Raw genomic sequence first — 17,806 nt, forward strand, 5'->3', positions numbered from 1 at the left:
AAATTAGTATAGAGTTAATGAAGCAGGACGAGAAGAACATACTGATGATTTTATTTGTGACTCAGGACTGATATAACTTTTCTTCTAACAGAGGAGCACGGAATACAATTACATAATTTCAGTGATAGAGATTTTACTAACAATGCTAATTTTGTGGAATATTTTAAGATGATTTTTGTATCTACACTACAAGTATATACCATCTAATGGCCCAAACACAAGTCTATAGTGTTAGTGGTAGTCCAGTCTGATTGATGAAGCTAATTCTTCAGCACTTTCCAGGAGGTTACTGAGAAGAAACTGAAGATGCATGACAGCACTAAGGACCCTTGCAGCCTAATGCTGACTGCAGCTCACTCTAGCAGGAAAGTATGTATAAATCACTGATGCAGACTTCCACTTCAAACTGAAATTGATGACGTAGTTGAGAATATCTCGCATAAATGTTAGCATTGATCAAAGCCTTGGTGTTTTTTTTAGAAACTCTTAGCTAATACCCCTGAAAGAGCCATTCACAGACACTGAGAATCATTTCACCCATCTTACATATAGCTCTCTGGCTCAGTACTGTGTTCAGAAAAGAAGACACCAAGGGGATAAAGCTGTGAATGTGATGACATCCAGTGGTGAACGCCACTTCACTGTTTTTATCAGGGACACTTTGTAGAATGTCCTCAAAATCTTCAGGACTTCTAGCCCAACAAGCTCATTATCACTTCATTATTACCCGTAGGAGTTCAACTATGTAAATATTACATTTAATAACGTACACACAATTTTCAAGTTTGTCTTTAATATCACACAATGAAGGGTCCACATAACAGAAGTTTTATTTTTCCTTCTGTAATTCCTAAAACTTTTAATAAAATGAAGGTCAGCCTTACATCTCACTGTTGCTTCAGTTTATCTTTGATCCATGGTAGATAAAATGAAAGACGTGTGTATACATCAGGATAACCAGGTTTGGCACAGCCGGAACCAAATGAAGTGATGCCTGCAAGATACCATCGTCCATCTATCATACTACACTGCAGTGGTCCACCTGAATCACCCTACAAACAATGACATAAAGCAACAGAGACAAAAAGAGTAAAGTGTTGGACCAAATACATCACAGCATATTATAATACTTAAGCATTCTGTTGCAGTAATATTACAGTTTTGTACATGTTAGTGTTGTAATGGCAATGTTTATTTTCTGTCTCATGTACATCTTACCTTACTACAACACGTTTTGGATGTATACACATGTAAGTATAACAGAACTATAAAACACAAAAAAAAAAAATAAATATATAACCAAAAAAAATATATATATATATAGGGGGGTCCAAAAAATGTTCTCACTCTTTGATAGTCAATATCTTTGGAACAAAATGACATGTAGTTACAATTCTTGCATGGTAGTGTAGTGTAATGTTTTCTCAACAGATGGCGAAGGTCACATGAGTCATGTGATGTCGTGCTGCGTGCGTGCTGTGAGCAGAAGACAGCAGCAACAATGGCTGATAGGTTGTTCTTTGAGCAATGCAAGGCTGTATTGAAGTGGTACTGGAAGTACGAAAACATTAAAGAGGTACAACGACAATGGCAGAATGCGTTTGGAACTCAGCCACCAACACGTCGAACAATTGCCTGTGTTTGGGTTAAATTTGAAGCTGACGGTACTGTTCATGATGTGCATAAGCAAAGATCTGGGCGACCACGGTTAGTAACAAGTCCAGCTTCCAGTGCTGTGGTGTTGCAACACTTTACACAATCACCGCAAAAATCTGTGAATCAGTGTGCACACAAAAGTGGGGTAAGCTGATCAAGTGTACGGTGAATTCTGAAGGCTACAGAATGAAAAGTGTACATTCTAAGACTGCTGCACGCTATGAATGAGGACGACCCAGATTGAAGGCTTGAATACTGCGAGTGGTTTGAAGGCATGGTTCGTGAGGATGAGGAGTTTGCAGGGAAAGTTATCTGGTCTGACAAGGCGCAATTCAAAATGAATGGAACTGTTAACTGCCACAATTGTGTATTGGGCTCCTGTAAATCCACACGTTCACGTGGGCAAGGAAGTGAATCTTCCAGGTGTTAATGTGTGGTGTGGTCTGTCATTGCACTGTTTGATTGGTCCTTTCTTCTTTGAAGGTACCGTAACTGGTCAGGTGTATCTTGATATGCTTCAGACATCGAGTTTCCCTGCCATTCGAGAGCTGTTTGGAGATGAGAGATTTTACCTATAAGATGGTGCTCCACCTCACTACCATCGAGTTGTCAGGGCGTACTTGGATGACACTCTACCTAGACGATGGATAGGTCGAAGAGGTGCTATTGAGTACCCACCACGGTCTCCAGACCTAACACCTTTCTACTTCTACCTATGGGGAACCTTGAAGGATGAAGTTTATCGACAAAAGCCAGCTACACTGAACGCGCTACGATAAACCATCGAAGCGTCATGTGCATCCATCACACCAGACACACTGACAGCGGTAGTTCACTCAGCAGTTCGGCGGCATCGACGCTGTTGAGCAAGCTGATGGTGGTCACTTCGAACACATACAATGACTCTCTCTCTCTCTCTCTGCGCAAGAATTGTAACTACATGTCATTTTGTTCCAAAGATATTGACTATAAAAGAGTGAGTACATTTATTTGGACCCTTCTGTGTATGTGTGTGTATATATATATATATATAATATCTCATACATATTACAAATACCATGCTTATTTAAGCACTGCATAGACAACTATACGCACAGCTATAGCAACATACGTAAGTATCAACCATTAAAAGAAAATCTATAAGACAGCAAACAAGTAACATACAACACAATACATTTCTTTGCATTACAGGTAACATGCACACTGTGGCATTAAATGCAGTGCAGCAGAATTTTAATATATATATTTTCTTGAAGTTCTATGGAACTTTTAATTATTCCTACAAATAAAGTATCAACACGTGAAACAATTTTAGCAGGACCCACATATACCTGATGATGGCTGTACATGGCCAAAACATGTCATAGTTAAGATAAGATGTATATGAGAGAGAATATAAGCTTTGCATTTAAGACAGTAACATGTACAGTACACGCATGAAACTGTAACACAGCATATGCTTGTCATAAAAATATAATTCCATGACTTATAAAAGGCTATTTAATGTGTATGTATATCACTGTTTTTGACACAGGATTCAAATAATTTCATTTAGTTTAAACTTAGCTTAAGAAGCATCTTTCTTTAACAACACAGACATACACAAAACACATGTGAAAGATGTATTACTTATGAAACTTAAAATTCATTACTAGCACCAAAAAGCCTTTAAAATATTCCATACAACTACTGTCTGTCTATATCTTTGAGGGGACATCATACCTTGAGTTGGTAATCTTGTGGAAGATGAGTCCTTTGTGTTCAACAAGATCTGTGGTATGGTCTTTTGAGTTCCCATCATATGCTGAACATGGAATCTAGTAACTTCCTGATGACATAATAATGCAACCTAAGAGATGTTTCTGACATGGTCCGGTATCCCACTATTCTCTTTTAGTTTCTCAGCAGTGAGCAAAATTATATTTTTATACTGCCAATTGGACAGCTGTGAAGTTATCTTATTGCATAAGAGTAAGGTAAAGTTGTCCCTATGCATAACTAATTAAGCACTACACCATTAAGACGTATGGGGGAGTGGATGTATAGATCTACATATTGTTGACCTTGGCACCAGCTGCAGGTGAGTGGTCAACTTCACACCCCGGCTGATTTATCCCAGGGGAAAAGCCCTAGGTGCCCACTGGATAGGAGGCTGGGTGGGCCCCAAAACCAGTCTGGACAATGAGGAGAGAAGAAAAATCTTGCCCCTATAGAGGCTCGAACTCTAACCCTCGTCATTCAGCTTGGAGCCATACCGACTATACTACCCTGGCTCCTTACTGCATGAAGACAATCAATAATGATACAATTTCAAAACAAATCACATTGAAGATTACCATCTTCTGCGATGTGACAGTAATCTTCATAAAACCTGCCATGACAGCCTTAAATCTTAGTTCACACAATTCTGTAAATTGCTGGTTTACCTTTATACATGGTTTAAACTATTTTTACTTTTGACAGTACTATCCTCTGAGATGTGACACCATGTAGTCTAGTAGAAGTCTACTACCATTTCAGAGGATGCACTGCTCCATCTTCAGTCAAGAAGAAAGCAGGCACTCCTAAAGACAGTAGTTCTCCCATAGTCACTGTTGTGAGAACTCCGAACATCAAAGAGGAATATGGTCTTCCAGGTTGTAATGCCATGTAGTTTACAGATTAAGACTTCGTTTATGGGGACATCAAAGTAGTCACTTGTCTCAATAAAGAACTGGTCCAGATTATGAAATCTTAAAAAATCAATGGCCTCACAGTCACATAGGATGTGTGTGGCTGATTCATCTTTTTCCAGGTACCGTTCACAAGTGGGAACATCTGTCAGGCCCAGTTTGAAAAGATGTCCTTTTAGGTGACAGTGTCCTGTAAATAGTCCTACCACCCATCTTAATTGGTCTCTGGTTAATTTCAAGAGATCCTTAGTTCTTCTGGCAGAGGGCCCTAGTATAAGTCCCTTTGCCTGCTTTAGTCCAGATGTGGATTCCCAATGTCTTCTTGTGATTTCTATTCATCCAGTCCCTGATCGCTTTCATGGCAACCCAACTGAGATGCCGCAAGCTGGTTCAGGTCCTGTGAATGCATGTTCAGATCCCATTCTTGCCAGATGATCTGCCGTTTCATTATCAACTTTACCCTCATGACCTGGCACATCAGCTGAACTCTGTTATGTTTGGACAGTTGTATGAAGGACTGTTAGGCAGTTCCCAACCAGTTCTGAGGTGATTTTGTATTTGACAAGTGCTTTAATTGCAGCTTGACTATCTGACAGAATGTAGTTGTTTCTATTTTTATAGTTCCTATCTAGATTCTCAACTGTGCATGCCTTCATGGTATACACTTCTTTCTTGCTTGGCTTAATTTTTAACTCTGAAGTTGGCAGGAATACATTCCTCTGAACTGTTGGACTCTTTCCGAACTAAATGGCATTATGGTCCAGAAGAGCATATTATTCATAGTAACTGCAATGAGAAGCTTAAATTCTCAAACGACATATTTTTACTTTCCTTTATCTAGTCATTATATGGATTACATAAGAAAGAATAATTGGAAAGGTACTGACAAAATAAAAAAAAACATTAATTTAAAAAAGGGAGAAATATTGAGTCAGACTGGGCCGTTTCCAGGAAAAAAAAACTGGTAAAACACATTCTCAAGCATTCAAGAATAGGCGCCCATTGCTATGCAATGGCTTGAGTACTATGATTTGCTGCATGCAGTGTAACTTTAACTGTTGAAAGCCAATATCCATGGCAACAAATCGTTCAGCACAGCAATGGAGGGATGTGATAAGATTAAATGTTGGAATGGTGTTGCATATTTGGTCAGCTGAAAGGTTATTTAAAGAGACATAAGTCAGAAAAAGATGTCAGACACAGCAGCAGAATACAGAAGTCAGTAGTCAGAAGTGAAGTCTTTGTTTTATGTGGTGCAGTTACAGTAACCTTTAGAGTGTTATCATTGTTTGGATGTTATAGTTACAATAAGATTGAAAGTGTTACACTTAGTTGTAATTCCAACTGGTGAAGATCCAATAAATTGGCTCACTAATCCAAACCCTCATCTAAAGTCATTACAAAAACGAAAGGATGTTGTGAACTTCTGCCCCCCCCCATTTACAAAATCAGTTCACCTTAGCTAAACGGAGCAATATATTTTCTAACCGCTATAGGTAAAAGTAAAAGTAAAAAGTTATCCCTGTAACAGGCTGTAGAGCCCCATAGGGTTGCGAGATGCTGAGGCTCCCACATTCCCTAGGCAATCAGCTCACAGATGGTGGTGAGGTTGTCAGCCTCATGTGCCAGTCACTCTTTACCCCCAGGAAGATTCCTGGTACTCATTTCCGTTAGAGGCTGAGTTGACCACAGGACCATAGTGAGGATGGAAGGATTAGGTCAACTGAAAAATCCAATGACCTCATCAGGAATTGAATCTACGGCCTTCTGGTTTGTAGCATAGTGCCTCAACCAACTATGCTACCGCATTCCCCCTCCTAACCCCTACATGTATTATTTTTAAAAATAAAAATTTGTTAAAAAGAGACTGTGCATGTTTCTATGTGTCTGTGTGTGATTATCTGACAGAAAGTTCTCTCCCTTCTCTTCAGGGACTGGATAAGAGGTTTGTAAGAGCTGCTCAGGGAGGAGTCCTCCATCAATCTACACACTTCCACCCTGAAAACAAAGCTATTTTCATCTGAAGTAAGAGCACCTGCCTACAAGACTGTATGGTGTCACAACTCAGAATATCACTATCTACACGATCACTGCCATGAAAATTTCAAAACTTACATAATAAATACTGTATTTAATGGAGTGTCTTAATAACAGAATGTCTATTAGAGACAAATAAATAACTAATCAACATTAATGAAGAATTCACTTCATAGTTCTTGTTGTATCATCATCATTGGCATAACAGCCCTTTCTGAGCCACAGCCTTCCTTACGAGATTCTGCCAGGTGTTCCTATTCCACTGTGAATTACACCACCTTGTTTTCACTTCTTTGAATTTTGCAACAGCAATTTTTTTTACAGAGCAAGGTCATCAGCCTTGTGTCCAACACCCAACCTGGAGGGCCTAGTCTCTGTATTTATGTCCCCCAGTGACAGGGTGGCCCAGTTATACATCCAGGCACTGAGTTCCACCACCTTTTATGACTCACAAGACTATGGTGGAGGTATTCTAACCTGCCTCCACATTGGAGTTCTTGTCGTATTCCTTCATGTCAACACCTATAACTTCTGGGCACTTGAAATCATTTAGCACTCTGTCTTTCTAGTCGGGTACATTTTTCTTTAAAGAAATGAAATAATGTATATTCTTCATGGATCATCTTGTTTACAGTCCTGCTTTTACAACATAAACACATCTTAAAAAAATGGTAATGCCTAACACAACAAGTAATTATTTTGCTGAAAATCCAAGGATCAGTAACAACAAACTAAATGCTAGATGAAGAGGACAGGCATATGAACTGCCCCTTACCACACATGTGCCTGTTGAGCCATCTAGGTGCCCTGCACACAGATGTCCTGCTCGAATGGGCACAGAGTTGCCATATTTTGACCGACATACTGAATTCTCATGTAGAGGGATCCTGGCTTCCAGAAGCCTTGCTGTGAGTGGGCCAGCACGACTCGCATGTCCCCACCCAGTGGCTATGCAGGAAGCAGAAGAAGATGGAAGAGTGGTAGCTTGTTCAGGCAGACATATTGACTGCAACTGATTGCCCACAGGCCTCGTAGTCTGAGAGAGCTTCAGGAGTGCTGCCAAAATATAAAACCCAGACATTTAAGGTACACTGCAGAGCAGTGTTACTCAATCTTTAGCATCTTGTGTCTCACTAGTCATTTCATCACAAAACCACAGCTTCATCATAGTAGAAATAAAGCTCATTTTTTCTAAAATTTGTAGTTTTACAGCTATACGCATGTTAGTGCTGTATTAATCACTAATGGATGTTCTAATTTTGAGTCCTCATGTCTCACCCAGCCATATATCAAGCCCCACTGACTGAAAAACAGTGTCACATGGGGTGATTTTCTTGCCCTACACTCCTTCAATAAAAAGTGAAAAGGGATATGAGATAGCATGTAGCATATGTGTCTTGATTTCAATTGCTGCACCAACTGACAAATTTTCATGTAATTTGGTATGGACATTATGCCACTGGAGGTCACTCTAACACACTTCTGAATAACTGTACAGTCAGCAATAACAACGTGGCAGCCTTCTGAGATGGGAGCAACATTAGTTACTATTTATGGTTCTGAGCGAAAACTGAATTTCACTGTTGGATTACAGTCTTACATTATTTAAACATGACATTAGCAGTATAACAAGACAGAAAAATCAGCAGTGGAAGAAAATCTGTCAGCAGTACAACTAAATGTTCGGGCTATACCACAGAAACACATGGTTCATGCCACATTAGCATCAGATTCCATACCCAAGATATATGGGTAAGTGTAGGCACAGATCCACATATTCTTAATATCTGTACTAGATGGAGATGAGTGGTGCCCCTGACACCCATTGGATAGGAGGCTGGCTGGGCCCCAGAGCTGGTCGGGATGTTCCTTGCTAGGAATCAAACTCTGTTTCAGCCCATGACCCCTTCATCTTCCTCTCTGCCCTCACAGCCCTTTTAATTTATTATTATTATTATTATTATTATTAGATTTTCCCCATGCACTTAGACCAGTTATTGGTCCATTGAGCACCCCCCTTTAATTTATACTGTCGCCATACCCTACTGGTACTGGTGCGTACTATCAGCCCCGTTCAGCTAATGAGGTCGGCCGTCGGTACCCGATATTTCCCCAATCTACCAGAGGCGTTGGAAACTACTTGGGCGGGAAATTGTTGCCTAATTTGGCTCAGAGGTCTCCTAGAGTCCTAGAGACATGAGGATCTTTTACGTGCCGTAAATCTACGACACGGGACCCACAGCTTAAAGTCCCTCCCGGAGGACTTGTTCCCTGAAATTTTCCGCCCATAAAATTCCACAACATCCACCGGGTTTGAACCCGCGTACCTTGAGTCATGAGGTGGGACATTACCCCTACACTACGGAGGCCGCTGCCCTTTTAATTTAGTACAGAACTACAAGGTTTATTTTGGACTCTATCCATCGTCTGGTATATATAAGACAAAAACCACATTTTGGAGATTGGATCTGTCTCCATCCTTAGGTGGATGGGGCAAGATAGACCTACTCAGTTGGGCCTATTAGAAAGAGCTAGTCTCAATCACCTGAGGATGGAGACAGATCCAGTCTCCGAAACGTTGTGGTTTTTGTCTTATATATACCAGATGATGGATAGAATAAAAAATAAACGTTATAGTTCTGTACAGCATACACCATCGTCAGAATCCTTTAAAGTCTACTTTTAATTCAGCTTTAGCCTCTGTTAAAATTACTGTTCATTGATGCATCTGGTATATTTCCTTGAGTTTCTGAACACTAAATTTTATACAGGGCAGAGTTGTTAGCTCTGTGCCCAACCTTCACTATGTCCAAGGCTCGGATTTTCTGTTGAGGTTTATTCCCATGGCCAAAGGATCTAGTTTTCAAGGCACCAGATACTTGCCTCTCATCCCACTCTCATCTGTTACACTCTGTACTCTCGTCACAGAGTGTGCCCAGGACCATCAACTGGATAGGCTGAGAGTTCAGATTTGCCAACAGAGACAGCATCAAATGGGGGCACTACCCAGGTTTTTAAAAGACGCACCTATATCCGGCCCATAACACATTGCTATACTGATTGAGGTATCCTGGCTCCTGTAAAACGTAAATCTGATTCTATATTAATATTTTATTATTACCTATATCATGCTGGAAGTTGTGGAAACGCTCATGCACAAACACTTTCTCAATTGGAACTCTAAGTTCTGTGTTCTCTTCGACCTCTCGATCCCACTCCCCAAGAACAGCAGTCCACAAAATGGCAACTGGGAGGTTGAAGATATCACTGTAACACAATAATACAACAGATCACATTTGTAAATCTATCAGATCATATTAATGCTTCCAGGGACAACCCCAAATACGTTCAAGTCTAAATTACATGTCCAATGGTCCAACCCAAAATATACACATTTTCAGTTTGTTCCATGTTTTTCATCACAGCAGTGTTACATACATTAGTATCATATTGTGACGTGTTGCGCTATGGAGGACGCCCCCCCCCCCTCCCGCCGAGCGGAGCCAAAGTGAGCCGAGTCCAAGCATAGCGGTTGCTAGGCAAAGTGAATAAACAGCGGTGACATAACACGGGACGCCGCAGTTGCTACGTAGCCGTAAACAACTCCCAACAGCGTTGCTAGGCTATCGGCACACGGTGACTAGGCAACAAGGAAGCGAGGCGTTTCCTGTTGTCCGGCTGAGGGTTTATAAGGGAACTACACAGCCGCCGAAGGCAGTTCTCAGTGTAGCAGCCTACGATTTGAGTTGGAATCTAGCCAGCAGTGAGCCGTTAGAGTTGAGTTGGAATATAGCAGCTGTTACGGAAAGAAGAACCGGACGCGTGTGTTAATCAGCAATAGTTTGTGATAACTGAGAAGTAATTGGGAGCGTGTAACACAGTGACACTTATATAGCTCCCGTACTGTGAATACGAGTAGACTACTGAGGACAGAGTGAAGAGATTATTGTGAATAGGGTTATAAAATGTGAAACCCTGCAACAGTGTTATAATCAATTGGAGTTACGACTCATAGGTTGTTAAATAAACCAATTAACAATCGGAACGGCGTCTTCAGTACACTAAACACGTTACACTGGTGTCAGAAATGGGATTGGACTTACACACGTGACCAACAAGATTCAAAATTAAGACACATGACAATTTGGTGTCAGAAGTGGGATTGGACTTACACATGTTACCAACAAGTTTCAGTAATTTGTGTGATTGTATGAGCGAGTGTGAAATAAAATTCGCTACATCCAATACAACGTGAAGTTATCTGTCGCGTTATACAACCAACACATGACACTATGTTCTTTGAATGTTTTTATAATTTTCGAGAATAATGGCTGTGGGGAAACGTTGCGCTGGCCATGTGACACCCTCTATCCGCTAAAGTTGGCACTAACTTCGCCGACAAGTGGCAGTATAGTTCGCTTGCAGACTACAGACCACGAAGTTCTTTTTTTCATACCTGTTCAAAGAATGTATACTGAAGAGGTAGTACACCTTCTTTCTGAGCAAAATCCAGACAATAACATGAAAAAAGACTGTAGTTTTGGTAATTTGTTAAAAATCTGGTTTTGAAAGTACTGTCACTTGCTAGAATGGCTCTCAATGGGGTTCTGGATTGGATATTGGATTTACTGAACACTTTACCATACACCTTGCAGTTAAACTTAATTATAGCACCACTGCTAAATTTCCACACTTTACAAATCATGTGCTAAGTCTTTTCCAGCCTGGAGTGTCTTTACTAGTAGTTGCCTGGTAATGGCTTCTAACAATGGCTATTCCTCTGCTTCTGTGTTCAAGTCCTCTCTGAATGGTGGCTTTCTTCTGACTGTCTGAATTCTTGCTCCCGTTGTCTTTCTTATAATCCTTCAGCACAGGCCATCATAAAAACCAGTTTCCAAGTGTACCTCCACTGTTGCTACCAGGAATTAATTAAATAATTTTCCTGGGGAATAAAGAGCGGCTGGCACGTAGGGCTGACAACCTTTCTGCCATCTTTGAGCCGATTGTCTAGACAATGTGGGACCCTCAACGTTTCACAACCCTATGGGCCTTCACAGCCTGGTACGGGGATAGCTTTACTTTTTTTTTTTTTTACCTCCACTGCTGCACATGGACTGCTGTCATGGGAACCTGTTTATTTGTGATCGTTACCTAGAAATGAATGTTGTTTCAGAGCCGTTCATTAGTAATGGCTGTTTCTCTGGTTCCACACTTCTTGCTTTGTGCAAATATGCCACAGTATGTTAATTCTTTAAAAATATGAAGGAAAAAGGTCCGTAAAGAAGTTACTAGTTCAGACTGACAATAAATGACATTAAATATGCAATGCAGTCTACTTTGGTGACTTGCCATGTGACGATGGAGTTAGCATCCAATGTTTTAGAGATTGTCTCCATCTCCATAGCTGATGTGATGTAGCCAACACTGTATTTAAACCCAAAGGATATGCTCTTGGAGCCTGCTGTGTTGTTTCAGTAACAGTCCTGTAATGGTAGGCAGAGTCAGAGAATTAGTGGTACAGTACTGAACACACCATTCTGCCATAAATACATGTGATCACGAAATCGAAACTAACTCCACCTTCATATAGCTGACCTCCTGAGGACTCTTCATTGTGTGCAATCACCATCAAAGCATCAAAACATATATGGCATGAAAGGTGACTTTTGTTCCACATTCCAGTATATGCAGTTTTATTTCAGGGTCACATGGTGCATTAATGTCCGACTTGTGGCTATGTTAGAAGCCATCACACATCATCACCGAGTTACACAGCCAGTTTCCTCTGATTCATCCCACCATTTTGACTCAGTCATTTCCTTTCACACTGAAATATTGTAAGCTTTTGCAGCAAATAAATGTGCTAAAATCTTGTCACGTGATCAGCTGTGCCAATGTTGAATTAGAAACCAGCGTTTTAATGATTTCCTCTGTCTATATGTTACTTACATATATAGTATATGTCTGTCAAATTTGTGCCACTTCCTATTGATGTACTATGCAGCAGGAGGGTGGAGACACAGCATGTGGCTACCTATTCGACTAACCTATCATGTGCATCTTTATAGAAGTCACCAGAAAGCAATCAGGGACCGGAAAAATATGAATCGCAAGAAATACTGGGGATCCTTTACTGGACTCGGGCAAGCAAAGAGACTCATATGAGGACTCTCTGCTAACAGAGCGAATGAACTGTTGAAGTTAAACAAGAACCAGTTACAATGGGTGGTGGGACTACTTACAGGACACTGTCACCTTAAAGAACACCTCTTCAAACTGGGACTAAGTGATAGTCCCACTTGCGAGAGGTGTCAAGAAAAAAAAAATGAAACAGCCATGCATGTCCTGTACGAATGTGAGGCCTTAGCTTATTTAAGATTGCGTCACTTGGGTTAATATTTTATGGAACCAAAATCCTGCCCTTCATTCGAAATGCAGGATTGTTGAGGGGATAATCAGAAGGGGAGGCACAATAGATCACTGTGGTCACGGTGCAAAGGCCAAGAAGGCCCACCCCTTATACATTCATTCAGCCTATCATGTCCTTTCATACTTCTTCTCTACTGTGCTAAGCGTTTTTCCATGCACCTTCTATTTTATTAATTTTCAATCTGTGTGGTGGTTTTCAGGACTGCATGGCTCCCTCCGTATAACAAGAATCACCTGTATTTAAAAATGTCAGCTACTCATACACACAATGTTTCAATGGATGGCAAAATTACAACATATCTTTATCAGTGTATGACGTTAGATATTGTGATGATTGATTATGAAACATAAGGTAAAGAGGTAAAGCCATCCCTGTAACAGGCTGTGAAGGCCCATAGGGTTATGAGACATCAATGCTCCCAAATTTCTAGACAATCAGCTCATAGATGGTGGTGAGGTTGTCATCCTTACATGCCGACTGCCCTTTACCCCCCAGGAAGATTCATGGTACTCATCTCTGTTATAGGCTGAGTTGACCACAGGGCCATAGTGTGGCTGGAAGGATTAGGTAAATTGGGTGGGGAGGATCCACCTCATTGGGACTTGAACCTGCAACCGTCCGGCTTGTAGCATAGTGCCTCAACCAACTACGCTACCGCATGCCCACTGATCATCAAAGTACCTGCAGATTTATTGTGAGAAAATGACTTTTTTGTGAGCCAGTCAATGAGCATGTTCACATGTGGCACAAAGAGAGGAGTGAATTAATAGCAGAAAGGCAGCTGTAAAGGCAGAAATAACAAGAAGACATACTGATTTTGCTACACCTTTAATACTTGTATCTAATGAAGAAGACAACAAATATGACAGCTCCTCCCTGTCAGAGATCACAAACCATTGATACCAGTCCCAAAATTTGCATCAATTGATGTTCTGACTGACAAGTAGTCTTTGACTACATTAACACTTTCAGAAATATATTTCAGCACTTCAACAAGTCTCAGGTACACTTCTGCTATAGTAGAATAAGAACCCAAATTAGGCAAGCATCTCCCTGATGGAAGTATCAAGAAAGAAGATGGCCAATGGCCATCAAAGAATTCAAAACTAAGGAGCAGACACAGAGACATACATTTCCAAAGTCAACTGAAGTCAGTTGAAGATTGGCCTGATTGGCTGTAACCCTGAAGATGGAGGCACTGCATCCTCAAAACAACAGAACACTTCCAGCAGACTGCACGATACCACATCCAAAAGACATAACCATAATTTACACCACTCGGCAGTAAAACTTTAAACTGGCTGCAAATGAATTGTCTACTCAGTAAAGTAGCCCAGGCTTTGAGAAGACTGCATATCCCTGAATTAGCATGCTATGAACAGCAGGGCTGTTGTACAGGACTGTTGAATTCACATTAATATTGTGACATGACTACTTAAACGTTGTCCATTGTGTGGTATTGGCTCAATAAACAAGTGAGCCATTGCTAGTCAACGGCTTGCCAACACATTACCAACAATGAAGGAACTGTTGGAAATGGTTTTTCCTATGCAATCCATGCAGTGAGAGCCATAGAGAGAGCTTTGCCAGTTGCCATCAAGAGTTAGTTATGAAATGGTAACCAGCCAGCAACAATGCAAGCATGAGAGCAGAAGAATCTCCACTGTTGGAAACTGCAACCTAATGGTGCCTAGTGAAGACCATTATCAAGCAACGACCAGTGTGTAGATTAACAATAGCATTATAGTTCTTTGTAATTATGATTTATAAGTGTTCAATAAATCCTATTACCAGTCCAAACCCCGTGTCTTGTCACTAACACGTGACAATATAGTAAAAATTTCAGCCCTTCAAACATGTATCACATACTTGTGAATGCAATGAGCTGCTGTGAGAATCCACTGTGGAGCAATGAGAACACCTCCACACCAGTGACCAATGAGACCAAACTTTGGATGAAGCAACTGTAGTGACACCTGCAACACAAATGAATTCTTATATCTAAGATTTTTGTCCTGAAGATGTTGCCATCATGTACATCTGAAATGTGGGTAACATCACCAATATCCACATGCATAACAATGCCAGTACAGAATTAACATCATCAGTTTATCAACATGAAGAACTGATATCACCAATTTTATTATGTATGTACTCATGCATTCTTTTAAGAAAGAGTAGAAAAATTGTACCAGGATACTAACCTGCCAAGGCCATGCCCCTCTGGGGCTCTCCCTGCCATTAATAATGCGACCTTGCTCAAGTGATGATGAATTCCGAGGCTGCCTACGATTAAAAGCACCACTCACGCCACAATCTGGGAAAAATAAGAGAATGTATGATAATATACAGAATTTCATATGATATTTAAAACTTTCTTAAATAATCGACAAATTTCTTGAATAGTCAAATACACTTTGATATGGCAATACAAATGTGTGCACCATTACATGTGGCATCTGTCAGCTGTCATGCACGATACATGGTAGTACTTGTCACATACTGCATTACTTTAAAATTTGCTCAAGAGCTTCGAAGACTAACCAATATACTTCTAATAAATTAAAGTAAACTGAATTTAATGACAATTATCATAGAATATCAATGTTGTATTTAAAGTTTTAACCTAAAGTTGTAAAAGCAATACATTTGTTTAAGCCCTCACAACTGATTAATCTGAATTACATTTATTCATTATAACAAATAGAAGCATTGTATATTGAGTTTCGTAGCGCTTGATTCACCATCAAGACTAGGAGTTTTGTTTTCTCTTCACAGACAGCACGACATTGCATTAAAAATAATGGTCCAGTTTCATACTCCATTCTTTACAAATGTTAAAATAATGACCTGAATTGTGAACAGCTTTCAGTAGCATACATTCACAGAACTTCATAACATCTCAAAATTTAGTAAACTGAGATGTTGATAATAGATATTCTAAAACATCTTTGAGGGTCTGTCCATCATGAAATGGTGATGTGGTGAACTACAGAGTACTGTCTTCTGGTACATAATGCCATTAGTCCAGAAAGAGTCCACTAATGTTTCAGAGGACTATACTGTCTGTATCTTCATGGGTGAAGAGTATACCAAGCAAGAAAGATGCAGCAATTGTTAGGTTCTTGCTTGGCTTACTTTCTGTTCCTGGAGAGGGAGGCAGTATGGTCCTCTAAAACACTTGTTGGCATCTACTGTAATAGATGGCATTACATTCCAGAAGACAGCATTCTTCATAGTCACTATTGTGGGAACTCCCCATACAACTATGGTGACACAGATAGCTGTTATCATTACAAAGATACTAGATTCCATTTTCGTCAAATGATGAGGACCAATATCGCCATACAGGAGATCTTGATAAACAATATAGACTTATCTTCTGTCAAGCAGATGATGTTTTAGACAGAACAGGGAGAGAAACCAAAACGGGACCTCAGTGGTCAATGTCATCAGACATCTGTATGCGGAATTTTAATTGAACACCAAGCCATGAAGATATGTGGGGGACCGGAGGTACATCCTCATGCACTTAAGCCTGATGGTAAACGGTGAGCGTTCAGCTTCACACCATGGCAACTTTACTCATGCAAGAGTGACTGAGATACATGCTGGAGAGTAGACTGGGTGGGCCAATACTGCTGGTCTGGACGCTGCGCAAAAGAGAAAGATCCCTTGATACTGCCAGGGATGCACCCTGGTTACTCGTCAACACTGAAGATGAAATTTCTGCCACTGCGTCTGAAAACAACCGAGCAAGGTAGCTCAAGTGGTAACGTTTCGGGAGGGGGTATGCTTCGAATCTCGGCCGGGACACCTACTATCCCAAATGGGGTTTTTCAATCCCACTAGGAGAATGAAGGGATAGGGAGAGAGTGGCCACGAACGTTTCCTTCGACATCCTTTCCAACTCATTATTTATTAATTAACATATCATTCGGCTCTGAGGTCCACCCAACCTCCTATCCAATGGGTAACGGGGACTCTTTCCCCGGGGGTAAAGAGGCCGGGGCGTGAAGCTGACCACTCACCTCCAGCTAGTGCCGAGATTAAGAAAATGTGTTAACTATAGAGCCACTCTCCCATATGCCTTCATGGCATAGTTAAGTACTGGGACACCTTTACCTTTAACCATTCGACACTATATAGTCTGGGCTATTATCTTTAAAAGGATCACAAGCGCAAAAAACTGCACTCGTCCTCGACCGGTTCCTTTACTCCCTTTACTGGAGTGGCTGGGACGGTTTGCAGTTCAGGGCCAGTGCAAGTCTAAGTGCCGCCCCAAGAGACGAAAAATTCTACCGTCCTCNCCCTTGTTAAAAAACGGGCTAGATTTTTTTTTGGGGGGGGGATGACGTACGGGTAGTCACCTTTGGGCCTCCACAAAACAAAAACTGAATGCACAGATTTTACTGAGACATCTGCTTCTTTAAAATCACGAAAACTTGGTTTGTATTTTTAATTATTACAAGAAATGGCAATAGCAATGATAAAAACGAATTTTCGTAACGTAAGTTTGTTTTTACTGACAGGAGTCTCCACATTTTGATTGTCCTGGGGCCCCACAACTGTAAATCTGGTCTTAGTTACAAAGAGATCGAAGTTCTTGAGAACTGGTCACTGCAAGACGTCACACTTCAATCATCACTGTGAGAACCTCGAATCTCACAAACAACACAATTATTTACGCTGTATGTACATATAGATCATTTTTGAACTGAATAAACAAGTCTTGTGACGCTTGTGACCTATTCAAGGCACATCATGGTTCCACAGATGATGGAAGTAAAAAGGAAATTTCATTTAAAACTTTGCTGATCCATGCTCTAGAAAACGTTCATGCTGAAAGTTGTACTGCAAAGTCAGAATCCACTGGAGCCTGAAATTGGCGGGCAGCAGAAAGGATCAGACGTGTTCAAATTATACAAGGACAACAGAAATGGTTGGATGAGCAACAGTGAAAATCATAAATACAATACGAACCACATAACGACCGCCTCTTCCTGTCACA

At 40.6% G+C, this 17,806-nt stretch overlaps 1 protein-coding gene across 2 annotated transcripts; it reads right to left on the minus strand.

Moving 5' to 3' along the window:
* Positions 1–35: 35 nt before the first annotated feature.
* On the minus strand, positions 36–14,739 carry LOC111864488 (trypsin-1). Of its 2 annotated transcripts, none has more exons than XM_033751463.1 (5): positions 14,665–14,739; positions 11,715–11,848; positions 9,487–9,632; positions 7,141–7,421; positions 36–1,052 (listed from the first exon to the last, which is right to left on the minus strand). In XM_033751463.1, the coding sequence occupies exons 2-5, from the start codon at positions 11,765–11,767 to the stop codon at positions 888–890; spliced, it is 645 nt and encodes a 214-aa protein (XP_033607354.1). In that variant the 5' UTR covers positions 11,768–11,848; positions 14,665–14,739; the 3' UTR covers positions 36–887. The 2 variants fall into 2 exon arrangements, with proteins under 2 accessions (XP_033607354.1, XP_033607355.1); XM_033751464.1 differs by lacking the exon at positions 14,665–14,739 and adding an exon at positions 11,946–11,997.
* Between the last annotated feature and the right edge of the window lie 3,067 nt (positions 14,740–17,806).

Source organism: Cryptotermes secundus, unplaced genomic scaffold, assembly GCF_002891405.2.
Source record: "Cryptotermes secundus unplaced genomic scaffold, Csec_1.0 scaffold854, whole genome shotgun sequence".
In the NCBI taxonomy this organism is placed as follows: Eukaryota; Metazoa; Arthropoda; class Insecta; order Blattodea; family Kalotermitidae; genus Cryptotermes; species Cryptotermes secundus.

Bases quoted from the DNA above. Each gene is read 5' to 3' on its own strand.
- LOC111864488 (XM_033751463.1), bottom strand. From the start codon at position 11,767: ATGGAGATGGAGACAATCTCTAAAACATTGGATGCTAACTCCATCGTC. The intron at 9,633-11,714 runs GCAAGTCACCAA...ATTGTGTTACAG, and splicing joins GCTAACTCCATCGTCACATG to TGATATCTTCAACCTCCCAG. The intron at 7,422-9,486 runs GTAATAATAAAA...ATATTTTGGCAG, and splicing joins CAACTTCCAGCATGATATAG to CACTCCTGAAGCTCTCTCAG.